Source organism: Erpetoichthys calabaricus, chromosome 3 (genome assembly GCF_900747795.2).
Source record: "Erpetoichthys calabaricus chromosome 3, fErpCal1.3, whole genome shotgun sequence".
Lineage (NCBI taxonomy): Eukaryota > Metazoa > Chordata > Cladistia > Polypteriformes > Polypteridae > Erpetoichthys > Erpetoichthys calabaricus.
In genome coordinates this window covers 96,919,782-96,937,668 of record NC_041396.2, presented here as the reverse complement: position 1 = coordinate 96,937,668, position 17,887 = coordinate 96,919,782, and the positions used below count along the sequence as shown (strand labels likewise).

General features: G+C 41.8%; 1 protein-coding gene across 1 annotated transcript in view; it reads left to right on the top strand.

Moving 5' to 3' along the window:
• The window catches only part of prkg3 (protein kinase cGMP-dependent 3), a 113,242-nt gene that overhangs the window by 55,005 nt on the left and 40,350 nt on the right, over positions 1-17,887 (top strand). The window contains exons 7-9 of the mRNA XM_051924601.1: positions 5,296-5,401; positions 8,100-8,163; positions 17,425-17,502. Coding sequence (XP_051780561.1) covers positions 5,296-5,401; positions 8,100-8,163; positions 17,425-17,502 — 248 coding nt within the window. The remainder of the gene's footprint in view (positions 1-5,295; positions 5,402-8,099; positions 8,164-17,424; positions 17,503-17,887) is intronic.

Genomic DNA, 17,887 nt, shown 5'->3' with positions numbered 1-17,887 from the left:
CCTTTGTTGAAAGTCGAATGCAGATAAGACAAGACAAACAAGGTCAGAGTGTTGGGGCACCTTTCGACAAACCCCATATAATTGCATTATTTTTATATAACATTACACAATTGATAATGTAGGAAAAGAATATGAAGCGACTGACGCATACAGACATATTCATGAGTGCAGGTACTTCAGAAACAAAGCACTGTGTAAACCTAAAGTTTAAATTAAGTTCATAGACCTACAAAAGGTTGCCATTGATTTCAGGCAAGATTGCTTTTCTCCTGTACAACTATACGTTGCATTCTCAACAGTAAGCTTACACGGCTTGATCATATTACAATCAGAGTGCTGAACTAACAACGTGGTATACAAAGAGAACTATAACAATCGTAATAAACGAACAATAAAATAGTGGAGAACCCGTGGATTAAATAAAAAGCCTGCTTTCTTGCCGAAGCAAGGAAAAAGGATGACCTTATATGGTGTTCGTTTATGTGCCTTATATGAGCAGGCAGTCAGCTAAAGAAGGGAATCAATAAATACCTATAATCGTAATAAACGAACAAAAAATAGTGGAGAATCCGCGGACTGCATAAAGGAAATGGGTACCTGAACAGAAAAGTGAGTCTCAAATAGCTACACAATAACTATAATAATCGTAATAAACGAACAATAAAACAATACAGAACTGCTAAGCAAGGAGAAAAGACGGCCTTATATGGCGTTCGTTTATAAAACAGCGGAGAGGCTGTGTAAAGACAGCTTCACAAAAAAACAGATCCTTAACAAATTGTTATTGGTATATTTTCCCTCAATTAAAAAGGTTTTCTTTTCTTCTTAATAAAAATTTAAAAGCAGTACTTCGCCGCTGCGAAGCGCGGGGATTTGGCTATATATCCATCCATCCATTTTCCAACCCGCTGAATCCGAACACAGGGTCACGGGGGTCTGCTGGAGCCAATCCCAGCCAACACAGGGCACAAGGCAGGAACCAATCCCGGGCAGGGTGCCAACCCACCGCAGGACACACACAAACACACCTACACACCAAGCACACACTAGGGCCAATTTAGAATTGCCAATCCACCTAACCAGCATGTCTTTGGACTGTGGGAGGAAACCGGAGTGCCCGGAGGAAACCCACGCAGACACGGGGAGAACATGCAAACTCCATGCAGGGAGGGCCCGGGAAGCGAACCCGGGTCCCCAGTTCTCCCAACTGCGAGGCAGCAGCGCTACCCACTGCGCCACCGTGCCGCCATATATATATATATATATATATATATATATATATATATATATATATATATATATATATATATATATATATATATATATATATATATATATATATATATATATATATATAGATATGTATATATATATGTAGATATGTATATATATATGTGTATATATATGTAGATATGTAAATATGTATATGTATATATATGTGTCTGTATGTGTGTATATATATATATATATATATATATATATATATATATATATATATATATGTGTGTGTATGTATGTATGTGTATATGTTGTGGGAAATAGCCTGGACACAGACAGACAGACATTATTTTAATGTCCCAACACACGTTTATTCACCCTAAATACAATGTCCAAATATGCACACAACCGAGTGCCTCAGCACCAATCACCCCAATAGTCCAGGCCTCTGTCCACAGTAAGTCTTCAGGCCGCCTCCTTTTCTCCTCTTTCACTCAGTCTCCGACCTTGTCCTCTTCCACCCGACTCCAGCCCTGAATGAAGGGAGGCAGCCCCTTTCAAAATCACCCGGATGTGCTCCAGGTGCTTCCCAGCAATCTTCCCCTGACACGCCCCTGTATGGTGGAAGTGCCGGTTGTCTTTCCGGAAGCACTCCAGGTGTCTCATTTTCTTCTTCCCCCCAGCACTTCCTGGTGTGGCGGAAGTGCCGGGGTCCCAAGTCCTCCAGGCATAAGGACGCCCCCTGGCGGTCCGGAGGAGGCATGAGCCCTCCTTCTGTCCTTCTGGGCATCCCGGCTGGGTACCACCTCCAGCCACGTGCCACAGTACCCCACCAGAAGCTGAGACCCATAGGGGCCAGCGGCCCGTCCCGCGAGGGCAGGTCTTCTACGGCGAAAAGCCGACACACTCCATCCCAGGGCCCGGTCCTGCAAAATAGAACTGAGGACAAGGGGCGGAAACGTTGCCCTGATGCCGCCACTCAGCGTTTCTCTGTCTCAAATAGGGACAACGCTCGCCCCTCTGACCGGCACCCCGGTGCTTGTCTGCGCGGCCACCTTTTCGTGCCTTCTGTGCCCCCCATTTTGGGACATCGGACGGGACCGCCTGCGCGCCCGTCACCTCAGCCTGCCGTGGGGTTTCCCTCTGCACCTGCAGAGGACAGCCCTTCTTCAGACATGAGCGCCCAGCTGCACGTCCCTTCCTGTTGGAGGAACCGGCATTCATCCCTCGGTTCTTCCTCTTCCTCTGGGATGCGCTGACGGTCTGAGTCTGCCTATGGCAAAAGCACAGCCCTTGATCCGTCTGCATCCCTTTAATACAACTCGAGGCTGCGGCCGGCTTGGGACGGAGGGCGCTAGGACCCAGGGCACTTATCAGCCCGCGTCCTGCCAACCCTCTTGCTGTCTTTCCCCTCGCCAGTCACGCAGCACTCACCAACGCATCTACTGTCGGAGATCCCCCTACTAGATACCGGTCATTGAAATCACGGCCAATTTCGGTGGGCTCTCCTGCATGCTTTACGGAGTCGGCTGTACTCACCGTCTCCGCGGTGCCTCTCCGACCGAAGACTCCGGCGTCGCGCCATTCTGTCATCACCGACGCGACCGCCTCCCTCTTCAGCCTCTGCAATTCTACACGGATGTCACTCAGCACCTTCATTAAAGGCGACTCTACGGGCCAAATGCACTCCTCCGGCTCACGCAGAGCCACCGGCAAGGACAGGAAGACAGCCGACGGTGAGCTTACCTTTTTGTCAGCCCCGTGCTTTGGCTGCTCCCTGTGGACCTTTTCCTCCTGCCCAATCGGGTCTCTCCCCGGCCCGTGATGGACGTTCCTTCGTCCCACCTCCATTCGGTCATTGGCGGGCCCGCCAGACACACCATCCACTCGCATGCCTGTCACAGGGAAGGACTTCTGGTCCGTGGCCATTTCAGCTCCGTTCCCCCTGGTAGGGCGACATTCCGGCTCTTGGAGTTGCAGCGTCTCCTTTACAGCAGCTCTCCCTGCTGCTGCCGTGCTACTGAAACGCCGCGGAGGGACATGCGCCTGCCACCGACAAAGATCCGGGCAGTCCCTGCCTGCAAAACACAAAACACCCTCGGTCCCGCAGGGCCAGTCGCCGGCAAGCAGGGGACTTACCTCCCGGGTCCCATCTGTCTGAGTAAATGTCCTCGGCGTGGCCTCCTTAGGCGACATGCCGCCCCGGGCTCCTCCAACGACGGCGCGCTTGTCAGAGCCAGCTGCATTCCTGCACCGTCCGTTGTTGTCCCACACCAGGGGAACTTGTCCTTTCTGCGGACCTGTAATGGCCCCAGTGGTAACGCGCTCCCGCGGGGTTGTGCATACGCTGCTCCTGCGCCACGTGTGTGTGATCTGGTGCTGCGCCAGGTCGCCCACAGACTGTTTATAATTACAGGTCCCGGTCCAACTGGACGGACCGGCATCCTGCCGACTACGCCACTGTGGGACACAGCCCGGACACAGACAGACAGACATCATTTTAATGTCCCAACACACGTTTATTCACCCTAAGTACAATGTCCAAATATGCACACAACCCAGTGCCTCAGCACCAATCACCCCAATAGTCTAGGCCTCTGTCCACAGTAAGTCTTCAGGCTGCCTCCTTTTCTCCTCTCTCACTCAGTCTCCAACCTTGTCCTCTTCCACCTGACTCCAGCCCTGAATGAAGGGAGGCAGCCCCTTTTATAATCACCCGGATATGCTCCAGGTGCTTCCCGGCAATCTTCCCCTGACACGCCCCTGTGTGGCGGAAGTGGCGGCTGTCTTTCCGGAAGCACTCCGGGTGTCTCATTTTCTTCTTCCCCCCAGCACTTCCTGGTGTGGCGGAAGTGCCGGGGTCCCAAGTCCTCCAGGCATAAGGACGCCCCCTGGCGATCCGGAGGAGGCATGAGCCCTCCTTCTGTCCTTCTGGGTATCCCGGCTGGGTACCACCCCCAGCCACGTGCCACAATGTATATATGTATATGTGTGTGTGTATGTATGTGTGTATATGTATGTGTATATATATGTTGATTTGTGTATTTATATATGTGGATGTGTATATGTATATATATATACAGTATGTATATATGTATATATATGTATATGTAGATATGTGTATATGTAGATATGTATATATATGTATATATGTATATATATGTTTACATAACCTCTTTAACACACCACTTCTCCACTGCGAAGCACAGGTATTTTGCTAGTGATTTAATACACTGTTGATAATAAATATTAGGAGACTGGGTTAATGATGTAATTAAACAGTGTTCCACTCACACATAATGTTTTAAATTGTCATATGTAATATGATTATTTTCTGTCTGTTTTGAAATTTTCTAAGAGAAAAATTCACTTTCTACTTAGAGGATTGTAGCTGGGAAATGAAGGAAGCCAAAGGGGGTAGACAGAATATGAGAGGTAACAGGCAAGAGCCATTAGATTGGAAAGCTGAACAATCTGTTAAAGATATAGTTAAATTTAGCAAAAATGCTGCAATGACCAACATAAAATACTATTCAAACAAACCCTAAAAGATTTCTTTTAGGATACAAAGCAATTCATCGGTTATCACAAACTCAAGCTAACAATCACATTGCACAGTCATCTTAAATAAAGTGACGCCATGATGTCACACTCAACAACACTACCATTCACCTGGCAGCAATGCCGTAGTTTTAATAAACAATAGTACTATCAGCATGTCAGTTAAATCAGTAAAATGCCACCGCTAGGGAAAATATTACTAAAAAATGGTGTCTGATAAAATCACTGTCATAATGATAAAAATCAATAAAAATGAAAAGTATGAATTCTAATAACAGAATAATTTCAAAAACTGAAAATACATGTGTACAAACCCTAAATTACGACACTGTCATATTTCTTTACATCAATACTATTTTAATATATAGTATGAGATATGCCCAGCCTCTCACTTGATAAAGAGGTAAACCATTTCCTGGATGATGTACAAGTAACCCATTGGTGTCATACTGTAGGTCTAAGCGATTCATTTGAAAACATTCTCAGTCTTGGTTACTTTTTTTTACCTCCAAATAGCTGTCACACATGTCCAGATGTGGTGTATCGAAAGGCAAACCTACCGATCTATAATGACAAACAAGTCCAAAAGAAAACGGGAGCAAATTATGGGATTTCTAAAAAAGTAAGTTCTTTAATTGCTTAATCCTAAACCTTTAGTTTAACAAGTGGAGGCATAGTCAAGGCACTGTGAAGAGAGCACCACGTCCTAAATAGGTGGATGCTTTATGTGATATTTAAATGATATTGCAAAATATTTATATAGGGAAAGTAGGGGTGAGAAAGAACAACAGCATATAGAATTGCACATATGGAATGCTCATATTATAAGTGGACTTTATATTCAGTACAATATATAAGCAATAAGTGAACTGTAATGTAAGATGGCAAAGTGATTAGCTTTTAAATGCTGAAGAAAAAGATCAAGAATGATTTTTTTTTTTTTTCTTAGCAGGTCTTTTTCATGCATGGCTATGCAGTTAGCATATTTCTGTGTATTGCGTTTGTTATCAATGTAAATGGTATAATTATTATTTCTGCTAATCAATATTTGTCTTTATTGTAATTTCTGTGTCTTGGAAAAGTCGCTTGCATGGTTAACAAACCTTGCAAGTTCCAATGGTTGATTACATGAATGTACCCAGCAGTGTTAAATTAACTTTTATAGTGTTAAATGAATCCCTAAAAGTGGGAAAACTGTTTTCCTATGTACTTTTTTAAGTGTTAATTTAACACTGGTGTTTTTCTGGGTAATAATAAACCTTGCTGTAATTGACTTTTTTAGAGTATGGGCCTTTCCTTTATTTTATATGTCATTGATGAAACTTTAGATTTCACAATTTTGAATCCTGGGCATATAACAAAGCTACTCAACATGCAGAGATTAATGCAGTGAATATTTAGATAATAATAAATGCACACCTGAAACTCCAGTTTGGAGAACCCGCCTACTGAATGGTCAATACTGAATCAGGCTGATGTGTTTTTAAAACAATAAAAACTGTCAGTCACTCAGTCATTCTCCAACCCGCTATATCCTAACATAGGGTCCAAAGGGGTCTGTTGGAGCCAACACAGGGCGCAAGGCAGAAACAAATCCCGGGCAGTGTTGGCCGACCAAAGAGCATACACACACACACACACACACACCAAGCTCACACTAGGGACAATTTAGGATTGCCAGTGCACCTAACCTGCATGTCTTTGGACTGTGGGAGGAAACCGGAGCACCCAAACGAAACCCACGCAGACACAAGGAGAACATGCAAACACGCAGGGAGGACCTGGGAAGTGAACCCAGGTCACCTAACTGCGAGGCAGCAGCGCTACCACTGCGCCACCGTGCCGCCCCCAATAAAAACTGCTTTCATTATAATACTATATTTTAGCATGCAAGCACTTGTGCCATTTATTCCATCTCCATGGCTCGGCAAGCTTTAGATATTTTTGGTATTTATTTATCCCTGTCAGATTTTGCACATGTCCAAGCATTTGATACTTGGTCTTGAGAAACCTCAAGAGTAAAGGTTAAAGTTTTTGTTACTGAAAGAAAAGGAAAACTAATTCACAAAGAAGACAGACTGTTAATTCAAAATATTGTGTACTAGCTTACACTACATGGAATGGCCCGGGCTTCTCATATTTAGAACAGGGGTGCCCACACTTTTTCGGCTTGCAAGCTACTTTTAAAATGACCAGGTCGAAATGATCTACCTACATATATAAAAAAGGCTTGTACATAAAATGAAGACTGATGTAGTAATATGATCAGAAAATAGAACATATTTCACATTATTAAATTGACAAAATTATTCCAAAACCTTTCAATTCAATTTAGAGTTACCTATGCCACACAATACCATCAGGAAAATATAGTGCTGCACGTGACCTGAGTAAATTAAAGCTACTCAAGTCAGATTTGACTTCATTTCCACTTCCCTGACCATACTATGGTCATACATTTTTAAGAAATATTTTTATATCAGGTTGAATATCATATCATATACCACACTATGTGAAATGCTCATCCTCCTTATAAATTATGTAAATTGAGAGCTTTCATCTTCTTATATTATGCGTGTCTTTTTACTCCTTTCTGAAACTTTAAGATTTAAATAGAGAAAATACACAGCTTAATATACATACTTCAGGCTTTTTATATTGTGAGTTTTGTTGAGTCCACTAATTTGCATTTATGCCAAGATAATACCACACATCACTTATTAAGGTTAATTGTGTCAGCAAGCTAAAAAAATATCTATAATCAAATCATATCATGCTAGGGAACCTAAAGCAAAAGCTGAGTAAAAACCTGTGGAAATACACAGCGTGAAGACATTTCTCATGCTCGGCCACTAAACACAAGGGGATATAAAAAGTGGAAAGAACAGCACTACTGCCTTACACACCTTAATAGCCTTTTTGTTAATTTATTGGCATATCTAGATGGGAATTATTTGATTCCACTGAAAAACAATTAGAGTTTTGTGATGCTCCAATACAGCAACTAACAAACAGCACTTTGAGTGACAGTCGAAAAGTGCATTGAATTTCCTAAATAACTGCTGAATAGTTAAGTGTAAGACAAATTAATTCCTCTTATGTAGTTTTGTTTGTTTTGTATAGTTTTTAGTTTATGACAATTAAATGAACATTTTTTGAATCATTGTGAAATGACTTATTAATACACAAAAACTAAATTGAAGCTAAGTAACACAAATATTCCCTAAAAGAGTAGAGCACTGAACTTGGTGAGGGGTGCATAATTTAATAAAAGGCAAGCTTGATGTCTGTTTTAAGTTATGAATTTCTGTTTTCAACAGGGCAAAGACCCTGAAAGGTCTCAATGATACTCAGCTCTCAAAGATAATCGACTCAATGGAGGAGGTATGTGTGTCTTTTTCTGTTTCTATAAAGAAATAACACATTCATGTAGTATGTTTGCTTGCAGTTCAGACAACTTTTTTGGTAACACTAGTAACACTTTATGGAGAATGGTAACACACCCAAAATTTGCAAGCAAGTGAATCTCTGATAGATAGCATGGTGGTGGTACGGTGGTTAGAGATTCCTGGGATCTAAAGCAGGTCCGTTTACTGACTATGTGGACTTTGTTTGTGCCTCATATACCTGCATGAAACTGCTTTGGATGCACCTCTGTCCCACCACTTCCCATAGATGTGTGTTTCCAAGTGTGCCAGGTTGCATTAATGAGTGAATCTGCCTTGCAATGGCCTGGTGCCTCATCTAGAGTTATCTTCTAGAAAGGATTTTGGCCCACCAAAACATTGCAAATGAATGAATAAATAAAATATGAACAAATTCTGAAACTTTAATCCAGCTATGCAAGTTGTTGATAGCCATTTTCAGTATAATTGCAAAGAGTCCACAAGCAAAATGCAAGGTTAACCAATAGCTACACCACAACACAGGGCCACTCATCATTCCTTTTAGCGCTTAAGAAAATCACATTTAAAAAACCCTGAAAACAATGCACATCAATCAAATTCCTAATCATAGTGTATAAAATACAATAGAACAGAAATCTTTGTCATTATACAGTACCTGCATACAATAAAACATGGTATGCTATCTCTCTCTAAAAGCAGCATAAATATTATACATAATGATTGAAAAAGCAGTATAATTATACATACTCTTCTTCTTCTTCTTTCGGCTGCTCCCGTTAGGGGTCGCCACAGCGGATCATCTTCCTCCATATCTTTCTGTCCTCTGCATCTTGCTCTGTCACCCCCATCACCTGTATGTCCTTTCTCACCACATTCATAAATCTTCTCTTAGGCCTTCCTCTTTTCCTCTTCCCTGGCAGTTCTATCCTTAGCATCCTTCTCCCAATATACTCAGCATCTCTCCTCTGCATATGTCCAAACCAACAAGCATTCTGAAATGTAGGAAGAGGCAAGATTGTTTAGAGTTCTATATACAAGTAGACATATTTTAAAATCATTTCTAAAGGACACTGGCAATCAATGTAAGATATTAATATTGGGGATACAAGCTCATGTTTTTTCTTTTTGGCTAAAATTCTTGCTGCTGCATTCGGGGCAAGCTATAGCCGATTTATGTCCTTCTTGGGTATTCTAGATAAAGAATGTTGCAGTAATAGGATAAATATAAATGCATATATTCATTTTTCAGCATCTTTAAATGTTATAAGAGATCGCACCTGTGCAATGTTCCTTAGATGGAAGAAATCAGTCTTGGTAATATTATTAATATGTGATCTGAAATTAAGGTCAGAGTCAATAATAACACCTAAATTCTTGACCTCTGGTTTGATTCGCAGGACCAGATGATTAATTTTATTTCTAAGAATCTCACTGTCAATAACTATCAATTCTGTTTTTTCCTTGTTTAGTTTAAGGAAATTCCTATTCATTCATTCTGTTATACTAGTAAGTCACTATATACTACATATATATATATATATATATATATATATATATATTCATGGCATTCATAGTCTGAATCACAATCTGATTGTATGGGTGGTTACCTACCAGGTAACGCTTGTGGTTGTATATATATATTGTGGCACCCGGCTGGGGGTGGTACCCAGCTGGGACGCCCAGAAAGACCGGAGGAGGGCTCCTCCAGACCATGAGGGGGCGACCGCCCTGGTTGTGTTGGGAGCCACGGGTGCAGGGCTTGGAAGCCCAACCCTGTAGGGGCCCGTGGTCACCGCCAGGGGGCGCCCCAATGCCTGGAAAGCCCTGGACCTCAGCACTTCCGCCACACCAGGAAGTGCTGGGGGGAAGAGGAGCAGGGACACCCGGAGTGCTTCTAGGGATGCAGCCGGCACTTCCGCCACACTGGGGCGTGTCGGTGGAAGATTGCCGGAACACACCTGGAGCACATCTGGGTGCTCATAAAAGGGGCTGCCTCCCTTCACAGGGAGGCTGGAATCGGGTGGAAGACAGATGAGGTCTTGGAGAAGAGACAGGAGGCGGCCTGAAGAGTGAGGCATAGTGTGGTTTGGCCTGGACTTTGGGGAGTTTTGGGGTTGTGTGGCACTTAATTGTAAATAGTGACTGTGAATAAACATGTGGTGGTGCTTAACAACATGTCTGCCTGTCTGTGTCCGGGGTTCGTTCCACAATATATATTGTCACAAACTTGACTCAGTGTCATAGAAAGGTTTGGGGCAGCCACCCGTATAATTGATTTCCTGACTGCAAAGTCGTTCAAATGAATACAGCACTGATGTGCACAAAACCGAGTCCAAAACAAAACTGAGGGAATAGGGAAAAGGTGGAGGCTTTTAAAGGGGAAGACAGGAAGTGAGATCAAAGGGGTCGGGCTCATGAAGGTCTTCAGCCATAGGTTCGAGCCCGGACATGACATCACAGGGGCCGGAGCCGGCAAGGTCTCCTTCTATAGGCTCGGTCCCGGAAGTGATGTCAAGAGGGCCAGGTGGAATCTCCCGTGAATGGTCTACAGGAAAAGAAGAAAAAGAGTCAGTGCACTCTGCCACATCCTGGTATGACTCTGAACTGCCCTTACTCAAGCCCTTTAGCTGCCTCCCATGTGCACGTGTGTGACAATATATATTGTCAATAAGTGGATGATAGGTGGCACTGTGGCCCCTTTTTTTCCAAACAGACAGAAACACTACACAGATTAAAATACCAAGAAGTTATTTCATTTCTTCTTAAATAGTGCCCTTCAAGCACCACAGCCACAAATAAACAGGCACTAATCACAATACTAATAAACATAAATCTCTCCTCCACACCTCCCAGCAAGCTCTGTCCTACTCCTACCGACTCCGGCTCTCCTGCTGGGTTCACAGCATTCCTTTATATAGTCCTTGATCCAGAAGTGCTTCTGTCCTTCCGCCCATGTGACTTGCTAGCATTTCCGGGTCAGATGGAGAACTGGCTTTTTCTTCAGCCCGGAAGTACTTTGGAGCTTCCATCCTTGTGACTTGTGAGTACTTCCAGGCCATGGATGATGCATGACTCCTCCAGCCCTTTCACAGCTCCTCCTGGCAACACCCACAGTACCCAACAGGACTGATAAACCATACTCCAAGTCCAGGGGCACTGCTTATCTCCAGGGGAGCTACCATCTAGCATTTTGTCCAGAAGTAGCTGCTTCCTCCATCCTTCCATCCTCAGGGCCTTGAGCTGCTGGCTGTCTATCACAATGCATATTGCCCCCCATGTACTGTAGCCTCACTAAATAAGTCAACATATACAGTAAAGTTTTGTAGCCCTATGCATTTCTAGCTAGCTCTCACACAGCGGACCTCTGGCCTTAGTGCTGCTACTGCTGCTGTTATTTTATTGCTTCCGCCAATGCTGCTCAAGTCAGCTTATCATCCAAGTGTTAAGCTTTCCTGGCAGTCACCTTCAACTCCTTGCAATGGTGCACAGGCTCTTCAAATCTCTGGAGTGGTCTTTTGTCCTGCTCTGGATATATGGCTGGTGATAAGGACACAGCTGCTGTTGGTGAAGGTGGTGGCAGCGCAACAGAGGTTCCTCTCTCTGTTGTGATGCACCACTGTAACCCAGTTCTTTACTTTTATTCATTGCACTACTACAAACTACCAGGCGATGATGGCATATAGACTGTGCTAGCTGTTAGCCCATTTTTACAATGTGACCTGTACAATAAGACCTGGGGCCTCATGTATAACGCCGTGCGTAGAACTCACACTATAACATGGTGTAAGCACAAAAGCGGGAATGTGCGTACGCACAGAAAAATCCAGATGCAGGAATCTGTACGTATGCAAACTTTCATGTTCTTCCACTACATAAATCCCGATCAGCGTTAAAAGTAATGTACGTGCACGCGCCTTCTGTCCCGCCCCAACTCCTCCCAGAATTACGCCTCTTTGAATATGCAAATCAATATAAATAGCCTTCTGTGAAAAGACAATGGGAAAAGCACGGGGGGAAATATAAGAATTTCAGCGAATACCAAGTGGAGGCAAAGGAAAAACGTTCTATTTGTTGGTTTAAACAGTGGTATAATCAACAAAAGAAAGTTGATCGAGTGACAGAGTGTCGGAGAAACTCGAAGGCTCAAGTTCACAAAGTCGCACAGTGCCCGAAATAAAAAAGAAATCACATATCAAAGTCGCCGTGAAAAGGCGAGTCGTAGCCCACCGTCTGAGTGTCATATGAAAGCTTATTAGGGTACAGACAAAAAAATAGGCACACAGTGGGAAAAAAGCACGAAATGTCAACTTTAATCTCAAAATTTCCACTTTAATCACGTAGTTTATTTTGCCATTAAAGTAGAACATCATAAACTTCATCTTAAAATCGTTTAATTTACTAGTTTCTCAAATCCCATTGTAACTAAAGTGGCACATTAAATGCTTTGTTCTGTATTTGATCTTCTATGTGCTCTACATGTGTGAATCACTACCTGCTTCTTAAACGGGCTTTCTCTTTTTCCGACACGACACATAATCCATTACATTCGTGATATTACAGCTCTCTGAATAATTAAAATACTGAGATGTATACGTGATATTTTTTTCATGATGATAGGAATGAACGCATGTTATTAAACATGGGAACACGATGGCGCAGTGCTTGTTCGTGTCTCACGCAAGAGGCTTGTGGCACCATGCGCGACCTTCGATGAAATAATTTACTACAGAAGTACTGTCTCTTTCAAACGTACTAACCTCCAATTCCTGTCCTTACTTTTCTTTCTCCAAAAACCCAATCGCCACACAATCAGCTATATAGACGTGAAGCCATCTATAAGCTTAAAACACAGATTCTTCAAAACTTTTAAGGAACATTGAAATATCTTCGTAGTACATGTTTAATTATTCTATCCGTCTAGCATTCCAGTGTCGCGTCAGCACCAGCAAGAATACAACGCAATGCAGGAACAATCCCTGAACTAGCTAGCGCTGTGGCACCGTGTCCTCACATGTTTAATTATTAACAATACAGATTATTTAAATGAAGTTAAAGTTTTATCTGTATAATATAATCAACATATTTTGCTGCATCTCATCTTAAAAATGAATACCGTCATCATATGTAAATACGCGCTTTATAAAGTGGCGCAGGTTGTGCAATATTATAACTGTAGTGCAAGTTTACAGTGAGGTAATTGTGCTTATAAGTAAACAGTTCTACAAGGAGCACTTGATGGGCTGATTGAGTGCGTTTATAGTTCTTGGGATGAAACCTTTTCTAAACCGCGAAGTCCGTACTGGGAAGTCTCTAAAGTGTTTTGCCGTGGCTCAGGCAGCGTCTGTATACCGACATTTCTCTTTCCGATCAGCTGCTGCTGTGATTCCTCACTCAGATACAGTGATATAAATACTCCGAGTGGTACAGTGAGAGTAATATGGAAAAAGATGATCTGCTGTGGCAACCCTTAATGGGAGCAGCTGAAAGAAGAAGAAGATGCAGTGAGAGTTACAGCGCTAAAGCAGTTGGAATACTATGGCTATTCCCTGGACCATTATATTGCTGCAGGTTAATTACAATCAGATGCATTACACTAATAAACAATATGCAGTTAGTTTTAGTGTATTTATAAAGCCACGTCAGGAATGTGGAGCTAAGAAAGAAAGGGTGTCCACGCAGGAACAGTAGCACTGCTTTGACGCTGGGTGCCGCCAGTCTGCAAAACCAAGCAGAGAAATTGCATACGCCAAGGTATGAGTTACCGTGGAAATGTGCGTGGCTTTACGCCAAGTTTAGGTTTTATACATCGCGATTTGAGAGTGGAAACGGGAGTACGCAACATTTCTGTGCGTACGCACCGTTTATACATGAGGCCCCAGGTCATCAAAATCCAGTAGGCTCCTTTGGTAGAAACTTTGTATGCCATTTGGCAATCTCTAGCATTTTTATGAAAATCCGTTGGATGGGATGTTGAAATGAAAGAGAGTTGAAGAGTAAGGTTTCCCCTTGGTAAATCAAGTGCAGTTAGAGACTGGGAAATATATTTGTGGTTTCAGAGTTGAAACAGATTTTTTTGTGTGATTGCGACCCAGCATTGGCCATGTTGGCAATGATCTTACAGTAAGCATGTATGAAGGTTTTGCACATGGCTGCTGAAGCTCTGTGATGTCTTGCTAACTTTGTAAAGCATCATGGGGTGTTTGGAAAAAAATGTTTGCCTAAGCTGTTGAATTTCCAGGAAAATATTCAGCAAACAAGGTGACCGGTGAATGTGGCATATTTGATGAAAAAAATGGTTTGTCAAATTTTGCCAATCAATACCATTTGTCAATTTGGCTTTGGTGACACAATTGACTGAGGAAGTGGCACAAGGAGTGAAATCATAGGAGGCACTGAGCACTGAGATAGGAAGTATTCTTAAGAATATCAATGATGTTTTCATGTTGGGTAATGGGGTCCCATCTGTCATTGGCAGTAGTCAAAAAACAAACAGGAGGCAACACCGGTGTGTGTCTTCCTAAACTTTGTCCGATCAATTCAATTTGCCACAGGCAGACTCAGGGTCTGAATAATTATATAAATGAGAGATTTCAGTTTTTAATTTTTAATAAATTTGGAAAAACCTTTCTGAAAAAATGTTTTTACTTGGTCATAATGGATTATTGTGTGTCAATTGATAAGCAAAAATGTCAAATTTATCTGTTTAAAATTAAATCTGTAACACAATAAAGTGTGCAGAAAGTGAGGGATTCTGACTACTTTCTGAATCCACCATACAGTGATATTATGAAAAGAAATGCTACAGTACTATTTTTGACTGTGAGCCCTTTGTAAATTTATTGACAACTAGAGGGCTTTACCCCCTGCGCGCTTCATTCTTCAACTCCCAAAAAGGCCAGCACTATGCACCAGCCATTTCACATCTCTGCCGCTCGTGTTGTGAAGAGGGGGCTGAACGCACCCCAAGGAGATGTGGTTGCTCCTCCAAAACCCCCTCTTAAACGATGATACAATGGGAAACAAATACAGGTTTTTTTTTTACCTCCTCTTTGCTCGATCAGCTCCTGGCTTGCTGCTACTGCTGTGCAGAGTGATATGCATCTCATGTGACGCACTTCTGTCATATCACCTATGTCCATATATTCAATCTCTTTTCGCCTTTACCTTTTCATCAGTATCGCATTGAATTTTGATTCTGTGTTTGGAATTACATCGTGAGAACTCAACGTATAACTGCCCATGAGTGAATATTGTTTCTTACTCTCTACAAGAAATGTGTCTGACAATAGCACTCACACAAATGAGAAATGATTGAACCGTGTGCATGGTAATGTGGGCAGGACTTTTCCAAATCTCTTTGCATAAGCTCTTGTCTTGCGGGGCTTGAAATTTTCTCTTGTGGGATTTCACTTTCACCCAACAACAAATCTTATAATTCTTGCAGATACGCCTCTTCATTGGGAAGAAACACTACTTTTTTTTCCTAGATGGCAACATGAATTAGACGATCTACTAGTCTCCGACTTAAAGTTTAAATCCAAACAATATTTTCAATCTCTTTTCGCTGTTCTGTTATTTCACTGAGTAATAATTTCCGTTTGTTTGCGCTAATGTGATCTTTACTATAATTTTTTTGAGACTTTGGAATTTTTGTACTTCAGTTATCTCTAACCTGCTCTGCATGTGTACCGCACCAACGTTTTTGAATTCTTTACAATGTTCTACTTTGTCATCTACTGTTTGTCTTTTATTTCCATCCCCGGGCATGGTTAAATCTCTTGGCACAAAGACTCGTCTCGCAGGATGTGAAAGTGCCTCTCTGAGAAAATCATGTCTTGTCTCCTTCCAAGATTTTTTTTGTAATAGAGAGATAAAGTATATTATCCTTTTTATTTTGAGTCATCAAAGGCCTGTTGTCTTTTTTTTTTAATTAATACTTTAAAAAATTAATAGTCACAGAAGGACTGTTTTTAAACCTCTGTTTATTTGTACAGAGCATCTAGCAATTACCAGCTGCATTTCCATTTCAGTTATGCATAATATTGAAGCAACACTTCTGAAACGTCAATAAAACACAAATGCGAACTGTCTGGGTTTCCATTGAGTGATTTTATGCACATAAAGTTTGCTAAAATTAAAAAAGGCAACCAATATGATGGGTGTTGGTTCTGTGATTTTAATTGCGTCTACAATCGCCATGTTCATTTATAATCAGAGATGATAAAAGTGAGTGATTATAATAAAGGGAAGGAGAACTCCCTATACTTGGCAGAGACCACGTATTAGGGATTTCTTTTAAATCATCTGCAGTGATTTTACTTTGAGGCTGTGGGTATAAAATTTTAGGATGGGCAGTTCAATGTTTATGGAATTATGTAGCACAATTGTCCTTCTTGTGTCCCGTGCAGTAGCATACACAATGGAGCCAGTCCTGACTGAGAAGTGCATAGCAATCGCGCTTTATAAGCTGGCTATCTGAGCAGAGTACTGGGTTGTTGCAGAGCCTTTTGGTGTGAGCAAAACCATTGTTCATAGGTGTGTATGTGGGTATAACAGGCCATATGCTCTAAACTAATGAGGCAATACATCACTTTACCTGACGTGGAAGAGGCACGGAAGATTTCACAGTGCAATTATGAGGCACACAAAATACCTCAGGTGTATAATGCAATCGACAGCTCACATATCTCTATTCGTGTACCAAGTGACGGGTATCAGGATTATGTTAACAGAAAAGGCTATACATCTGTTGTTCTATAGGCGGTCGTTGATGACAGATTAATGATCAGGGACATTTGTGTTGGGTCACCCAGTGCTTATGATGCTGCTGTATTCACCACATCACATTTACACAGATATTTCAAAATTTATGTCATGTCATGTGACCTAAATAAGAAAAAAAGTGCTTCCATTACAGTTTTGTGAATTCTTGCTCTGTTAATTCACCTGAAAAACCACCTCAAGAGAGCATATAACGTTTTTTGCAAATAATTAAAGTTTTTTCGAAATTCACGTGTTTCCATTACTGCTTTTTTGTTTCACAATTTCAAAAAGCACAATAAGGAGGTTAATGGAAAAGCGGCTACTGTCTGTATGGTCTTCATTACTAGGTATAATAAAATGCATTTAGTTATTGTAAACTCTTGTGTCCTTGTATTATGAGGAGTTGAGATATGGGAGGCCATATTCAGTTACCATGTTTTAATTTAATTTTAATGTATTGTGGTTTTTTTTCCAGTGTAAATTTCAAAATAATGAGATTATCGTGCAAGAAGGAACAGAGGGAAATATATTTTATATTATTTTAAAAGGAGAGGTGAGTAGTATTTTGGAAAATTTTCTTGTATAATGTTGTATTGATTCATGGCATTTCAATGTTGGAGTCAACAGCATTGTTCACTTACCATCTGTGGATGCATCCATGAGATTCTATTCCACTGTTTAATGACTGCTGCTAAGGTGACTGGTGACTCTCAGTCGAATGGGCCTGATACTCTTCAATGAAATCATGTTCCATCCAGCATTCTTTGTGAGTGTAATAGGAGTGTTTCTCAACACCTAGAACGAAGTCAAGGAGTCCAAACTTTCCAAAAAATCAGTACACATCATAAACAGAAAACTAAAGCCTCATAGGACTGACTTTTTGAATTGATGACCCATCTCTCCCCCTTATTCAATGGTCAATAGTCCTGTCTTCAATT